Source organism: Microcaecilia unicolor, chromosome 3 (genome assembly GCF_901765095.1).
Source record: "Microcaecilia unicolor chromosome 3, aMicUni1.1, whole genome shotgun sequence".
Taxonomy (NCBI): domain Eukaryota; kingdom Metazoa; phylum Chordata; class Amphibia; order Gymnophiona; family Siphonopidae; genus Microcaecilia; species Microcaecilia unicolor.
Window position 1 is genome coordinate 200,301,766 of NC_044033.1, and position 16,814 is coordinate 200,318,579.

At 48.0% G+C, this 16,814-nt stretch overlaps 2 protein-coding genes across 3 annotated transcripts in view; both read right to left on the minus strand.

The window, feature by feature from the left end:
- GMIP (GEM interacting protein) overlaps nt 1-8,179 on the minus strand; it is a 33,951-nt gene extending 25,772 nt beyond the window's left edge. The window contains exons 1-2 of one of the 2 annotated variants that reach the window (XM_030197111.1): nt 7,019-8,179; nt 4,551-4,694 (exon numbers count right to left, since the gene is read on the minus strand). In XM_030197111.1, coding sequence (XP_030052971.1) covers nt 4,551-4,694; nt 7,019-7,256 — 382 coding nt within the window. In that variant the 5' untranslated portion in view covers nt 7,257-8,179. Of the gene's footprint in view, nt 1-88; nt 269-4,550; nt 4,695-7,018 lie in introns of those variants that run through there. The other variant, XM_030197112.1, reaches the window with a different exon arrangement.
- Nucleotides 8,180-14,376: 6,197 nt separating this feature from the next.
- Nucleotides 14,377-15,824, minus strand: NXNL1 (nucleoredoxin like 1). The gene is made up of 2 exons (XM_030194712.1): nt 15,496-15,824; nt 14,377-14,665 (listed from the first exon to the last, which is right to left on the minus strand). Exons 1-2 carry the CDS (start codon nt 15,822-15,824, stop codon nt 14,377-14,379), a joined length of 618 nt encoding a protein of 205 aa, XP_030050572.1.
- Between the last annotated feature and the right edge of the window lie 990 nt (nt 15,825-16,814).

The window sequence follows — 16,814 nt, forward strand, 5'->3', positions numbered from 1 at the left end:
GTTTCAGAACATGAGCCCCGAGTGATGGAAACTGAGCAGATCGTAGACAAAGGAGACACAGACAGACTGACAGACAGTTGTCACCTACCACCTGCTTCTGGGTCTTCCATGATGAGATTCCACCCCCACCACTGGAGCCCTCCGAGCCAATGGCCTTCAAGAGACTAAAATCCCATTGCTGCCCTTCTTGTCAGCCAACCCACCCCTACCTAGCGTTTGCATAGCCAGGAAGGTGCAGGTCTGAGGCCTCTGTTGCAAAACCCCACAACAGTTAGCTGTGTTGCCCGTCAACTTCCTGTTAAAGCAAGAAAGTTCCTCAGCAGGAAACATCTCGTTTTTTACATAGAGTGCCGCCTTCAGACCTGCCTCCACTCCTGGTAGGGGCGGGAGACCCGGGTTCAGTCTCTGAGACCGATTCACAATCCTCCTGCTTGCCAGGGCTGACGATGCTTCAGATGCCATCCTGATTAGCTGTGTCCCTATTAAACAAGCCTCTTCATTATCCATGTCCCTAGTAAACAGGTCTTTTCGTTATCCGTGTCCTTCTGAAGCAGTCTTCCTCATTATCCATGTCCCCGCCTACAGCCCTTGGTATCCATATTCCTATTAAACAGGTCTCCTTATCCATGTCTCTACTAACCAGTCCTTGTATCCATGTCCCTATTACAAAGTATCGAAGAAGGCTCTCCACAGAGTGGATGAACACAAAATCCCACGGGGTACAGATACAGAAAAACAAAGTGGGAAGTGGACCAATGACTTCAGGACGCCGAGACTAAAGTAATATAAAGTAGAATAAACTTTATTAAACAGGTCTCCTTGTCATTTGTGTCCTCATTTACCAGCCCTTGGTATTAGTGGCATAGCCAGGAATTGTGAACAGGGGGTGCATCATACACCGCATCTCCCTCCCTTCTCCCTCCTGCTGCTGCCCCCTTCCCCCCCCCCCCCCCCCCCCCCCAGTTTACAATCACCTCCAGTCTTCACCCGATCAGCATCAGCGGAACTCATTGGCTGCCTGCGGCTTCACCGGGGCTTTCTCTCTGAACCCAGCTTGGTTGCCACCTGGGGTGGAGCACCCCCTCCTACAGGCCTGTCACACTCCCCCCACCCCACCCCACCGCTGCCACTGTCTCCAGCCCTCCCACCTCCCTCCCTCCAAGTAGTAAAGGGGGTGCACTGAGGGCCAGTCCCCTGCCCCGGAACAGGAACAGGAAGTTTACATCAGAAGGGGCAGGAGACCGGCACAGCCGACAGTTGCGCGACTGCTCAGTTCACCCCCTTTACTGCCTGGACCACACCCATTCTCCTTCCCTTGGTACGCCACTGCTCTGAACCATCCCGCCCTTCAGAAAACAGGAAGTTGCATCAGAAGGGGCGGGACTGTTCAGAGAGAAAGCCCCGGTGCAGGCCGCAGGCAGCTTATGAGTGCCATTGCTGCTGGTGCTGCCAGGGCGAAGACTGGAGGTGACTTTAAGGCACGGGGGGGGGGGAGGGAGGGAGGAGAGAGGGACTGATAGGGAATGCATGCGTTACACACGTGTCTTGAATGGATACACCACTGCACGGTATCCTTGTGCTATTGAACAGGTCTCCTCATTATCCAGGTTCCCTGTAAGCAGTCTTCCTTACTATCAATCTCCCCATTGACCAGGCCTCTTTGTTATCTGTCCTTGGCCTTACTACACAGCCATTCCCATATTATATGTCCCTAATAAACAAACATCCTTGTCCCCATTATGCAGCCCTCTGTCATCTGTGGTCTGAAGACCGTTTCATTATTCATTATTCTAATTAAGTAGCCCTTCCTATAATCTATGTCCTCATTACACAACCCTCTGGGTTATAAAGTACTTCCCCATTAAACAAACACCCTTATACATTCATGCCCCCCCCTTAAACAGCCCTCATTACACATTCCTCTGTCATGCAACTCCTCATTATCCAAGCACCTGGAAGATAAGTCTGCTGCTTACAGAGGTCCTTAGTAAAGAGTTAATGACACATATCAAACAGATTCCTCTGCCCTTAATGCAGAGATGCAAATAGCTGGTAAAAATCTCTGGCATATCACATGTGACTGTGTTGTGATGCCTAATTGTGGGGCACCACAGCTTGTGTCCGAAACCCAGAAGCTGGTGCCCATTGCCCCAGGCAGGATAAGATGACCCCATAGATGGAAGGACGCCAGCAGCAGTGGGGTGGCATAGACACACGCATGAACAGGCCCAGCATCCCTAGACACACTGCAGAAACCCTCCAAATTAATGGGAGGGATCCGGGGTGGGATGATTGGAAAGGTGGGGGTGGGGTGGAGAATCACTTTATAGCAGGGCGCCATGGGGAAGTGCCAGCCTGTTGTATGACGCCAGTGGAACATCTACAGCCGATGTGAAAAGAGGAACTTCCAGAGGCTCATGACAACAAAACACAGACTTCCTCCTCTCTCCCCCCTCCATCTGTTCCCTCTGAATTTTTCCACCTCCCTTCCCTCTCCAGTTCTCTTTTAATCTGCCCCTCTGTTCTCTCTTTCCAAGCAATCTTTCACAATCTCTCTCTCATCTCTCACTTCTGTACAGCTGAAATTGGACTGTGCAAAATGGTTAAGTGTCTGTGACACCAGGGACTGTGTCAAAGGGCTGAGTGTCTCTGTAACACATCCTGCCAGAACAGAGTAAGAACTTTATACACAGACCATTGTTCCTATAACCCATCCTGCCAGGAGTCAGCAGAGTTGATGTATTCCTGCAACACATTCTAACATCACACAGCGGGGACTGTGTCGAAGGGCTGAGTGTCTCTGGGACACAGGCTTTCAGGAAGCAGCAGGGACTGTGTCGAAGGGCTGAATGTCTCTGGGACACAGGCTGTCAGGAAACAGCGGGGAATGTGTCGAAGGGCTGAGTGTCTCTGGGACACAGGCTGTCAGAAAACAGCGGGGACTGTTGAAGGGCTGTCTCTGGGACACAGACTGTCAGAAAACAGCGGGGACTGTGTCGAAGGGCTGAGTGTCTCTGGGACACAGGCTGTCAGAAAACAGCGGGGACTGTTGAAGGGCTGTCTCTGGGACACAGACTGTCAGAAAACAGCGGGGACTGTGTTGAAGGGCTTAGTGTCTCTAGGACACGGGCTGTCAGAAAACAGCAGGGACTGTGTTGAAGGACTGAGTGTCTCTGGGACACAGGCTGTCAGAAAACAGCAGGGACTGTGTCAAAGGGTTGAGTGTCTCAGTGACATGGCCTGTCCTGATTTGACAGGGGCTCTGTAGAAGGGCTGAGTGGAATTTTCCTGAAGGAGCAGATGTTCCTGTAGCCACAGGGTGAAGAGACATGTTCCTGGCTGGTGCAGCATCTTGTGCATTCATGTGACAGCATCCTCACCACAAGTAAAACACAATTTGTATATTCTGTCTTGTGTTCCTCCTACACAGCTGAATCTTCTCTGTGAAAACAGCTTCTGGCGCTGGTCTTCCTCTCACTGCCAACACAAACAAACCAGCCCCGGGACAGCACAAGGAGCTTTTGAGACCCGTTCGCTTCTAAAGATGGAGCCGAACCGCTCTCTCTTTCTCTGCTAAGATATTTATGTATCACCTCATACAGCTTTGAGACAGCAGCAGCACTTTCTGCAGGAGATACCACTTTAAAACCCCACATGAGGAGACAGGGCACAACAGAGACCCTCAAACATCAAAACACAAGCGCTGGTCACTGAAAAGACTCCAGGGGAAAAGCAGGAAGCAACTGAGCAAGAAGGGCAACGGTGATTTAGCAAAGCACTAATAACACTGAAAAGAGCTGAATTACCAAAGGAAAGCACACGGCACTGATAACACCGAAAACAGCTGAATTGCCAAAGGAAAGCACACAGCACTGATAACACTGAAAAGAGCTGAATTAACAAAGGAATGCACCTGGAACTGATAACACCGAAAAGAGATTAATTACCAAAGGATGCACACGGCATTGATAATACCGAAAAGAGATGAATTACCAAAGGAATGCACACGGCACTGATAACAATGAAAAGAGCTGAATTAACAAAGGAATGCACACAGCTTTGATAACACCGAAAAGAGATTAATTACCAAAGGAAAGCACACGGCACTGATAACACCGAAAAGAGCTGAATTACCAAAGGAGTGCACACTGCACTGATAACACTGAAAGATGAATTAACAAAGGAGCACACACTGAATTGATAACACTGGCAATGGACAGACTTAACAAAGGAGCACACACTGCATTGATAACACTGAAAAGAACTGAATTACCAAAGGAAAGCACACGGCACTGATAACACTGAAAAGAGCTGAATTACCAAGGGAAAGCACACAGCACTGATAACACTGAAAAGAGCTGAATTAACAAAGGAGTGCACACTGCACTGATACCACTGAAAAAAAGCTGATTTACCCCATAGCTCCATGCTGCATGTGATATCATGATATTTGGGAAAAGACAGTAAATATTCCCCCTTCCCACCTCTTTGGCCTGCTGTATGACTTGATAGTTGGGTGCTGGGGGGGCAAGCTGGGTGTCTGTATTTACCATTAACACTTGTGGTAATCGAGGTCATAGCACCCAGGATGGGGCTGGATTTCAGAGTAGGACACTTGCTCAGGAGAAGGTTGATGGCCTGGATTAACTCGTTCAGCTCCTCTTCTATCTTGTTCTTGGATGGGGGCCCGGTTCCTGGAAAGGAGATAACAAGAAACAGTTCTAGCTACAGCCCTGAAGACCTTCAAAAGCAAAAAAAAAAAAAAAAGCACTTCCGGTGGGTATGATACATTCGGACTCCCAGGGAAAAAGCTGATCTGGGAACATAAACCAATCACTCCAGTTGGGATAAGTCCCAGTTGCGGAACACTGCTGTGCCTTTACCTTGACACCTGAGAGCCATCCAGCCCTTACGAGGCAGCAGGACCTTATAGGCTTCTAGGTCTCCGTTAACCAGCTCAGTAACAGAGATTGGGTGAATTCCAGAATATGGACCCGCTGGGAGGTGAATCCGTGAAAGGTGGTGAATGCAAACGGAGATGGGCAAAGGACGAGGGTAGATGGATGGCAGTGGGCAGACAGAGACATGAACACGTTGAGAGATGGAGGGAAAGCAGATGAAAGAGACAAGGATGAGAGTGGACCAGGAGAGAGAGGGGGGATGGGCAGGCGGGTGAAGGTGGGGAAAGAGATAGTTGGAATGCAGAGATGATGCCATTAGGGAAAAGCAGAGAGAGGAATTATTGGGATGAAGGACTGGAAAATCTAGGAGAACGGAGAAATGGGCAGAATGATCAGCTAGAGGAAGATATAACCAAAAGGATAACCAAAGGAAGGGGCAGGCTGATGGCTGTGGATGAACCGGTGGGATACAGGAATTAGAAGGTGCAACAGTTTTAAAGAGGATGGAGGAGAGAATGGATGGAGGGAGGGACTGTGTGAAGGTCCCACAACTGCTATGTCCCACGCCAGTGGTTCCCATACCTGTCCTGGGGGGAACCCCCAGCTAGTCAGGTTTTCAGGATATCCACTATGAATATTTATGAGAGAGAACTGCATGCAGTGGAGGAGGTGGTAACAGCGGTTAGCGTATCTGGGTTGAAAAAAAGGTCTGGACAAATTCCTGGAGGAAAAGTCCATAGTCTGCTATTGAGACAGACATGGGGAAATAACTGCTTGCCCTGGGATTGGTAGCATGGAATGTTGCTACTCTTTGGGGTTCTACATGGAATCTTGCTATTCTTGGGGATTCCGGAATCCTGTTACTCTTTGAGGTTCTGGAATGTTGCTGCTCTTTGGGGTTTTACATGGAATCTTGCTGTTCTTGGGGATTCCAGAATCCTGTTACTCTTTGAGGTTCTGGAATGTTGCTACTCTTTGGGATTTTACATCGAATCTTGCTGTTCTTGGGGATTCCTGAATCCTGTTACACTTTCAGGTTCTGGAATGTTGCTACTCTTTGGGGTTTTACATGGAATCTTGCTATTATTGGGGATTCCGTAATCCTGTTACTCTTTGGGGTTCTACATGGAATCTTGCTATTCTTGGGAATTCCGGAATCTTGTTACTCTTTGGGGTTCCGGAATGTTGCTGCTCCTTGGAGTTGTACATGGAATCTTACTATTCTTGGGAATTCCAGAATCTTGTTACTCTTTGGGGTTCTACATGGAATCTTGCTATTCTTGGGAATTCCGGAATCTTGTTACTCTTTGGGGTTCCGGAATGTTGCTGCTCCTTGGAGTTGTACATGGAATCTTACTATTCTTGGGAATTCCAGAATCTTGTTACTCTTTGGGGTTCTACATGGAATCTTGCTATTCTTGGGGATTCTGGAATGCTGTTGCTGTTTGGGGTTCTAGAATGTTGCTGCTCCTTGGGGTGGTACATGCAATCTTGCTATTCTTAGGGATTCTGGAATCTTGTTACCCTTTGGGGTTCTGGAATGTTGCTGCTAATTGGTACTTGTGACCTGTATTGGAAACAGGATACTGGGCTAGATGGACCATTGGTCTGACCCAGTATGGCTACTCTTATGTTCTTATGCAAATCTTTCACGAATATTCATTGTGGATATCCTGAAAACCTGACAGACAGGTTTGGGAACCACTGTCCTACACATTACCCCGACTTGTTCGTCCCATTTTAGGATTTGAACCTTTACTCTCTGGCTTCCAAGCTGGGACGTTACTGTGAGTTAAAAGGAGCTCTCCCATGCCTTTCCATTTCAGCTGTTTGTATTCAACCCCTCATTATCTCTGTCACAGGGATGGAGGAAGGAATAATGGAGGGGTGCATAGAGGGATGGCAGGGGGAAGGAAGGAGGGAAGGGGGGAGGGATAGAGTAACCAAGTGGGGCAACTATAGAAGGAATGTTTGGAATGGTGCCGGCTGGGATTTCTGCATGGCTAAATGAATGCAGCGTGTCAAGCTCAGTGTACCGCCCTGTACGGGGATTTGGGAGGATTCTCGGGATGCTGCTTGGACAATCTATTCATGGAAATAGCATTTAAGAGGCCTACCTTGGCCCTGGAAGAGGGCCCGGAAGCTGTAGAGTTTCTCACCGATGCTCCTTAGGCAACCCGTCACCTGCAGCAGTTCCTTTGGACGGAGGTTCACCTGACCTCTCAGGTGGCCAGCACGAACTGGGTCCTGGACCGATGCCCACAGAGCAGTGAACCCCGTGTCAGGCCCATGAGCCTCAGCTGGGTAGCCCTGGTCCACAGTAAGAGAGCTGCCCTCTGTGCCTGAGCTGTTCATGATAAGCTTCTAAGTTCTAATGTAAGGTTCATGTAACCACCGTAAACCCCCACAAGTCAGAAGGATGCTGGACTCTTCCTTCAGTGTGACCCTCTAGGACCTGTGGTGAGCGGGGGAAAACTAGACGTCCAGCAGGCTCCAATTCCTTTTAATTCGGAATAATCCTGAGACATGGGCACACATGAGCGAAATCCTTCTTCAGACTGTAGCATTTTCTAAGAATGAGGTGGTGGGCAGCTCTCAGAGATCCCCAGTGTCACTGGTAAAGGAAAACAGGGGACCAATTGTATCACTCAGGTGCATAAGGCCGTGAGTTTTGATGAGTGGTCAAGCGGTCAATGGTTCTACCGTCTTCCAAAGGGCTCCTGCCCAGTTGCCAACTGGACTTTTCCAGCGGATGTGGTGGCACCACCGTCCAGAGGGAAATGGCATAGAAAGACAATTTCAAAGGTTGATGAAGTGACCTGGAAAATGTCCCCTCTGCAATGCGTTCATCCTTCAGCCAAGACCCCAAAGGTTTTGGGCCACCCCTCACAGCAGTGAAGCCAAAGATGGTCTTGCCACAGTTCCCCACATCAGTAGGGTGGCGACAAGCCCTGTGCACACATACAACCAATCCTATCCCTCTCCCAGATGTTTTCTGTCGGCCTTCCAATTCCAGATGAGTGAGGCGTCCGGAAAAGTCTGACGTTTGCTAGAGAACTGTAGCTGCCCCGTTTGGGTCTTCACCTTTTATACATCAGAATGTCTTCCCTTATAGCCCATGGTAGACGAGTCAGGCCCACAGGCACTTTTGTATCCACTGTTGTTGGTCTTGTCCGTCTTTCCAGACGAAACTCAGACTCTAAGGAAGGTCTTAAAGCTCAAAGGAGATGTTGATTTTCCACATTCCCGGCCAGAGGTGATGAAACTACTCAACCTCCTTGTTACCTGACACCATGAATCAGATCCTCCCTCTTCCTCTTCCTCCTCCTTCTGCTACTACCATCACCTGGGCGGGCCAGGTTAACTCTTCACAGGGAGCCTAGGAAGACCTCGGTGGATAAGGCTCCTCTTTCAGGCCTGAACACAAATATTTCATGCACTGACTCTGGGGTTGGACCCACACTGTGGAGTGGAGGGGTGGGAGAGAGTGAGGAACTATTATTTCATATAGATAAAGACATCAGATGCAAACAGCTACACTATGTAATGTGGAGGAGGTCTGGAGGCCTTAGAAGGGATAATATTTACTTAACAAACTCTACTCTGACAACAGGGAATACTTTTTGGGAGAACTTATCTCCACCTAAGTGAGGTTTTCAAAGCTGCCAGGGAATGGGGAAGGGACAAAGCAACACCCACCCCATGGAGGATCGAAAACACAGGTCATGTTTGAGGTGTCTTTAAGCAGTGTCCCCCTTCAATCCATGTGCACCTGCTAAGGCAGCCATCTTGGAACCAGTAGGAGCGGCCATCTTGGTAAGAGCGTACAGATCTCATCACATGACATTCATGAACCGTGTGTGTGTGTGTGTGATGCCATTGCAATGTTTTAAAAATTTGTCTACTCTAGGGAGTTCTCAATCCAGTCCTTGGGACACACCCAGCCAGTCAGGTTTTTAACATATGCACAATAAATATGCATGAGATAAATGTATATGCAAAAATGTGTCATGTATGTTAATTGTGGGTATCCTGAAAACCTGTCTGGCAAGGTGTGTCCCGAGGCCACTTAACATCTTGTGCTCTCAGCTGTAAGCTCTTCAGGGATGGGGGCCTCATGCAACAAACCGCTGACTGTCTCCTACCCTGTTCTGCACACAGTGTTAGCAAAATATAAAATAAATTTTCTGAGGAAACAGTTTTTCTTGCAATCTCTTCTAAGCAGGGGCATTCCTTACTTCCTGCACCTGTGCAGCTGTAAACCTGCTCCAGCGTCTCTGCATTCAGAAAGCACACTCGACAACACTATAAAAGCACTATTAAAAAAGAAAAGAAAAAAAACACAATACAGTTGCTACTGAAGGTTGATGGGGCTTTGCCTATTTCACAAGAGCAAATGGTAAACCATTGTCTGTTGCTCCTCTTCCATGTGGATGTGTGTTAGCACCGTGTGCTGGATTCGGACCCCTCCAGGTCCTAGCGGTGGCACATCACACACCCCGTCTTTCTGGCTAAATTAAAGGAAAGATGATTGGGTAATGGAGCCTCCTTGGTTTGCTCTCTACACTCTTCCCTGCTGCCAGGTTAAGAGGATCAAACCAGCCAGACAGGATGATCCAGCCGTGACATTAGTCTGGTACAAACAGACACAAAAAGAAAATCTCTTCAGCACACATACAGAGACACAGAATGCAACAGAAGCACAGCTCAACTCACACACAAGTCAGCACACATTCAGAGACACAGCATACAACATAAACACAACTTCACATACAGAGATGCACAACTCAATACAAACACAGCTTAACACACACACAATTCAGCACACATTCAGAGACACACCATACAGTGGAGTGGAGTAGAGGAGTAGCCTAGTGGTTAGTGCAGTGGACTTTGCTCCTGGGGAAACTGAGTTCAATTCCCACTGCAGCTCCTTGTGACTCTGGGCAAGTCACTTAACCTTCCACTGCTCCTGGTACATAATAAGTACCTGAATATATGTAAACCACTTTGAATGTAGTTGCAAAAACCTCAGAAAGGTGGTATATCAAGTCCCATTTCCCTTTCCCCTAAACACAACTTCACATACAGAAACACACAACTCAATACAAAAATGGCTCAACACAGCCAGGGCTTTTTTTGAGGGGGTACTTGGGGATACTGAGTACCGGCACCTTTTCTGTTGTCTGCTAAAATTGACCCATGGACCCCACCCCAAGTTTTAATGAAAGAGCTGAGGCTCTACACACCAATTCTGCCTTGTCATACATTCTGTGACTGGTTGCAGGGGGCTTGGCTATTGTGGGATGGGTCCCTCAGTGATTACCCCACCCCTGAAGAGTGGCCTAGCATTTGAGTACCGGCACCTTTTTTACTAGGAAATACGCACTGGACACAGCATACAACATAAACACAACTTCACATACAGAGATGCACAACTCAATACAAACGCAGCGTAACACACACACACAATTCAGCACAAATACAGAGACACACCATACAACATAAACACAACTTCCCATACAGAGAAGCAGAACTCAATACAAACATGACTTAACAAACATACACAGACACACCTCATTCATTATAAACACAATTTCACATACAGAAACTCACAACTTGACATAAACACAGCTTAACACAAACAATTCAGCACATATGCACAGAGACACACAAATCAATGTAGACACAACTCAACACACATACATAGGCAGAGAAATCAATATATAAGCATGGCTCCTCCACATGCACAACTCCACACACAGAGACCCTGAACTCAACAGTACAACCAGAAGTGGGGTACTGAGTTGTGATGCAAACCACAGTCACTAGTAAAATTTCAGAAGAATTGAAAGGGAGGTGGAGTGGGCAAGATTTTTTTTTTTTAATATGAGTTTGTGGCGGAAGTTGGCATGATTGCCACGTGATGGGAGTTTGGTGTTAAAATGTTCAGACTTCCCCCCCCCCCCCCCAACTTGATCACATTACGCCCCTCCCCCCTTCCCCCCTTCATAGCATCCAAGACTTTAGCATGGGTTACTAGGTACCAGGATTTTACCTTAGTTTTGCTGCCTTTTACATGCCTTAAATAAGAACTGGTCTAGGTCTCCCTCCAAACTCCAGATCACAGGCCCAAGTCCTGTCTTTGGAAGTCCGAGTAAGGATCTGCAGTAATTTACATAAGTGGTTTTCAACCTAATCCTTGGGCACTACCTGGCCAGTCGGGTTTTCAGGATATCTACAATGAATATGCATGAGATTAGATTTGCATGCACTGCCTTCTTGGTATGCAAATCTCTCTCATACATATTCATTGTGGATGTCCTGAAAACCCAACTGGCCAGGTAGTTCCCAAGGACTGGGTTGAAAAGTTGAAAACTACTACTACTACTACTTAACATTTCTAGAGTGCTACTAGGGTTACGCAGCGCTGTACAAATTAACAAAGAAGGACGGTCCCTGCTCAAAGGAGCTTAAAACTACTGATTTAGATAAAGAAAGAAAGACGCCACAGCTGCATTTTAATGTGTTAAATGAACTTTTATTCACCCACCACTCCCACATTGAATTTTGAGAAATAAGGAGCTGTAAACCTTTATAAATAAACAAGTACACAAATTCCCCTGCTACAGTGCATTGCATTTTTTTGCATTCCTACACCCCTTCCTTTCCTCCGCTTTAAAAGATGCATCACTTGATGACATCATGACCGGTGTATTCTAAAGAAAAGCTGAATATACTAGTGGTAGACCCGGGACTGTCCTATTTGAGGATACAGTCTTAAGAGGAGAGGTTTACTGAAAGGGGAAGGGGGCAGGAAGGTCTTCAGTTTAGCCACATTAACTGTAGGAAGTTGTGGTTGTCAATTTTCTTATAGGGAAATCAGTGAGGGAAAAAATCAGAACTTCACCTCCCTACATGCACTGGGGCAACAGCAGGCTTGGATCGGCTTCTTTGGCTAGGTTTACTGGTCCATTGAGATTTTATGGAGGGGCACAGTCCAGAGAGTTTTGGCTCAGAAGGGAGTAGGTGCTTCCCCTTGCAGAAGTGGGAAGAAGTAGCTCTGCTGCTAGTGCTCCCACTCCTTCCTTCCAGATAAATACGTATAAATAAACAGCTAAAAAATGGATTGGTGAGATGGACTACTTTGGGATGTAAGTTTAAAACCAGAACAGGCCGGTGGGGTGAGACCAAGATGGCGGCCTGAAGGGAGCGCGGCGAAGTAGCTCGGTGGAGTTTTCCCTATAATAGCGTTTACCTGAAGAATGCCGAAGCGGAAGGGTAAGCGGGTGCCTGGTCCTGGGGTGCCCGCGGGACCCGCTTCAGGCACGATGGATCGCTTCGTGGTGGTGGGAGGCAGCCAGCTGAACTCGGGCGTCTTGCTGCCGGGAGGGGCGGAGAGAAGCGAAGCGTCCCTGCTGCCTGAGACGGAGCTCAGCCAGGAGGTGAGGGAACCGCCTCCCATGCCGGCGACGGTGAGAGCCGAGAGTGGACGGGGCTTCCTGGCCTCCGAGGAGGGGGCGGACAGCTCAGAGTCAGGACCTGCTTTCGGCAGGAGTGCACAGAAGGCCCCGGAAGGGGAGATTTCCAGCGTGCAGGGAGGCGGCGCTCCAGGGGGGCAACAGATGGAGGAGGCGGCTGGCTTCTCTATGGGATCCCAGAGGAGTGCTGAAGTTTTGAGTAAGTCTTCACTTATGCCTAAACCTCCAAACTTTACATTGGAGACTATTTGGGATGCATTGCTTACGTTGGAAACTTCATTATCCCAGAAAATGTTACTATTGTCACAGGCCTCTCAGCTTCCAACTGAGACTGTTACTCAACTGGGCTTGCAAATTAGGACTGTGGGAGAAAGAGCGGAGGCCCATGAATCGGCTATTAAATCGGTTCAGGCAGTACAGACTGCTATGATTACTGATAATAAATGGTTGCACAGGAAGATTGAGGCGCTTGAAAATCGGCAGAGGGCTAAAACTCTGCGAGTGATCAATTTTCCTAAACAACAGTTGACTGCACCGATGCTGACTTTTAAAAAATACCTCTTTGAGGTGTTGAAAGTGTCTGAGCCGGCATGCCCGCCTATCTCGCAGATTTATTATTTGCAGCCTTTTAAGAGAGGGGTTCAAGGAGAGCGGGCTGCTAGCGGGGAGTCTGCTGGGCGGTTTGATACCTTGGACTTTATTCGGGAGTTGGAGGGGGAGGAGGGGCAAGGGGAGCGTGCTACCCTTATAGTAACTTTTGTTACACAGATAGATAGAGATAGGATTTTGAAGTTATTCTTTAAATACCGGAAAGAAAAGTTTTTGAATGTACAAATACGGATGTATCCTGATGTAACCAAGGTAACACAGAGGAGGCGACAAGCTTTTCTTAAGTTACGCCCCACTGTGTTTCAGTTGGGGGGCCTTTTTTGGCTTAACTATCCCTGTAAATGTGTGGTGAAGTTGAATGCTGTAAAATATGTGTTTTTTGAACCGGTTCAATTAAAAGCGTTCCTGGATTCCCGGGGGGGCAGGGGGTCGCCTTCTCCGGCACCTGGGGCGGTGGTTACATCTCCACCTCAGTTATAATGGCCTTCCATGAATCCCTTCAGTGCCTTTCTTTTTGTTTGAGGGTTTATTTTGGTTTACTTTTCCCAGAATAGTGGTTTGGTCTTTGCCCTTAGTTGTGGACTAACAGGGGAGGCGGGAGCGTATGTTGATGGTGATTTTCTTTCTGTAAAATTGTTCTTACAGTTCTCCTTGATTGTACAAGAGGTATTCTTGGTACTGTATAGGTGAAATGTATAAATAAAGATATAAAAAAAAAAAAAAAAAAAAAAAAATGGATTGGTGAAGAAAGAAAGAATGCTTCCCCACTTGCCTCTCCCTCCAGCTCCCTCTGGTTACGAGAGGCTCAGTACAACCAGTCCTCTCCCTGCATCTGCCTCCAAAAGCATCTGGCGTTCTCAGCCCATGAGACGCCATCTTACATGCACTGAGATACTTTGGGAGGCCAAAGGGTGCATAATGCCCCTCAGAGCTGGCAATCAACAGAATATGTCTGCCAACTGGCTCCAAATTTACCCAACAGGGTTGATCCAGTCCTGGGTTTACTCCATTGCATGCAGGGACTTGTAGCTATGATTTCCCCAAGGAGGGTTGATAACAGGAGACATCACAATGTCACAAAGCTGAAGCCAGTCTCTACATGGTGGTTTTACTTCTCCCCAATGCAGCAGATGCCATCTTGGTACACCCCAAATAATTACCATGATAGGGTGACATACTGGCTTCAACCCACATAATGGGTCAGATAGGCTCATGCCGTCTTCTGTTATCAAACCTCCTTGGATTTCCCCATTGCATTCCATAAGAACAAAATACTAAAAATCCCTTCATGCAAGTCAACCCAAACCTCCCTGCAAGATCCCAGCTCCTTGTGGAATGAGAAAGGAGAGGCTTCCAGCTGGTGGAAGTTCTCCTGTCCTGCTTAGTCAGAAAAGCCCTTCTCCCCCATCCCTCTGCCTGGCTTCCTCCTCATTCTCCGGCTTGTACTTCAGCCGGCGGATCGGGTCAGTGATGCTCCGGCCTGGCACATTATCGAAGAACTCGGCCGGCAGGAAGTTGCGGTCGATGAGGTTACCGACCTCCTGCCAGCTTTTGAAGCAGGGCAGCCCCAGCCGGCGGATCTCTTCCACTGCGTTCCAAGAGATGACCTTCCCGCAAGGCTTCAGAACCACCACAGCAGGGAGCTTCTCTACCCCAAACCTTGATTCCAGCTCCCTGAAGGGAAGAGAGACGGAGTGGAAAAAGAGTCTTTTACTCAGGTTTCCCTAAAGGGCTCCAGTCTAAACCTATCCTAGTTCTAATCCCCTCCAAAGCCCCTACAGATGAACTGGGGATAAAACCTGCCTTACAAGCAAACCCTAAATGTTTACAGTCACAAAACTAGCTTTGCAGTGTAAATAGTGAAAATATACTGCAATTAAATAATTCCTTGTTCTCTCCCTTCCCCAACTACCCACTGTCTCTGTGACCTCCAGCAAAGTCATTGACTTCGCTGCACAACCATCAACAAAAATAACTTTATACACCATGCTACCCAGACTTGGGATACCTAAGTTCTTCTGGGAGGGAGTCTGTAAACATGCGGCTTGGCCACTGTTTGGAAAACAGGATACTGGGCTAGATGGACCATTGGTCTGACCCAGTATGGCTACTCTTATGTTCTTATGGCACTACCGCTTTCAGAGTTTTCCAGCAGGTGAGCTTCAGATATATGTACCTGGGCCCCCACCCCGTGATACTGCCTTGCTGCACGCCAGCAGCAAACACTGAGGTAATACATGATGGGGGGGAGCTGGTTTTGAACTTTACATCCCAAAGCAGTGTAGGATTTGTAGTGCCTGATCCTGCCCATTGAAATCATTGCCGCAAATCCCGTAATGCACCAGGATGGTGGTGATCAGAAATCCAGGACTGACCCAAAATCTTCAGCCTAGAACTGGGTAACCTGGCCTCTATACTCTCCCCCATCGTGTGTCTTCGCAGTGTTGCGTCAGTAAAATTCTGCAGATATACAGACTGTCTTCAGCTCGGGGGGATATGCTTACTGTTTAAACCCTCGATCCTTGAAGGGCAGGGACAGCCATTTTCTGGGCATCTCATCCAGAAATTCATCCTCCTCCTCCTCATTCCCACTTCCCGGCACGTACACCAGGGCCAGCTGGCTGGCCCGGGTCACATAGAACTCATCCGTCAGCCGGACGAAGAAATCCTTCAGCATGGGGGCAAACTCCTGGCAGCGAGAGCACCTCGCTGCTCCAAAGTATAGCAGCACCACCCTGTTCTCCAGTCGCTGGCTCAGCTCCCACTCTGTATCCAATTCACCCCGGTCCTTGTTGTTCTTCGCCAGCACCTTTCCCAAAAAGAGCTCAGCCATGGCCCCCTGCCCCAGATAGATGGACCATCGGGGGACATCAGACGAGAGAGACGTACATCCCAAAATAATCCTAGCAGATCTCAGCAGGGATTATAGCTCTGCAAGTAAGGTTGTCAGCAGGCTGTATCCAGGTCAGGGAGGAAAGATTTGACTGGTCCTGGCTTTACCCCCAGTGTATACATAGGAGAAGGGAAAGCTACAAGATCACGCATGCCACGAGACTGAACCAGGACCAGATCAGGCTGCCCATGAAAACAAGGAGCTGTTGGATCAGCTGAAGTTCGGGTGGCATCCTTTCCCCTAGCTATGGTCCCTATCCTGTTCAAACCTCTTTATTCTCTGGGTCTTACTACCCCGTTGTCCCTTCCATATTTTTCTTGCAGTTGTTCTGCAGTCTAGTCTGGGGATGCTACACCCCATATACGGCCAGGCACTAGCCTTTTTCGCTGAGTCCTAAGTAAACTTCCAGTGTAACAGAAAAACACGGCGTCATGCACATTAACCGTCAGGACCTCTTCCTTGGTTTTACATGTTGAAGCTGAAGGTTTACTACTAAATTCTGTTCCTCTATGAATAATTCTAGCGATGAATCACAGCTCTATAAATAATCAGGCAGAGAGAAAGTTATTCTCCTTAGAATAAAATATATGTTAATCAGATGGGAAGCTCTAGGGTCTATACCATGGCTTAGGCTGTAGTGTTGTGCACTGTGGATTTAGGTTCTAATCCACCCACCTTTCCAATTTACTTTCATCCACTGAAGCTAGTTGGGCCTTTAAGAACCATGGAGGTGGAACAACACCTTGCAGTCAATGAGCAACAGAAAGAGTGAACCTGTCCAGAACATGTTCCAGTGAGGGTTCCCAAATCCATCTGGGCAATGTTGTCTGGGGAGAAGAGGCAGGATGTAAAGATGCCATTCTTTGGTGGAGGGGGAGAAACAGAGAGAGAGAGAGACAGAGTTTGTGTGTCCCAGCTCAGATTACTGTT

Coding starts and splice junctions, on each gene's coding strand:
- NXNL1 (XM_030194712.1), bottom strand. CDS start 15,824: ATGGCTGAGCTCTTTTTGGGAAAGGTGCTGGCGAAGAACAACAAGGAC. Junction 14,666..15,495: donor AAGGATCGAGGGTTTAAACA/GTAAGCATATCC, acceptor TCTTCCCTTCAG/GGAGCTGGAATCAAGGTTTG.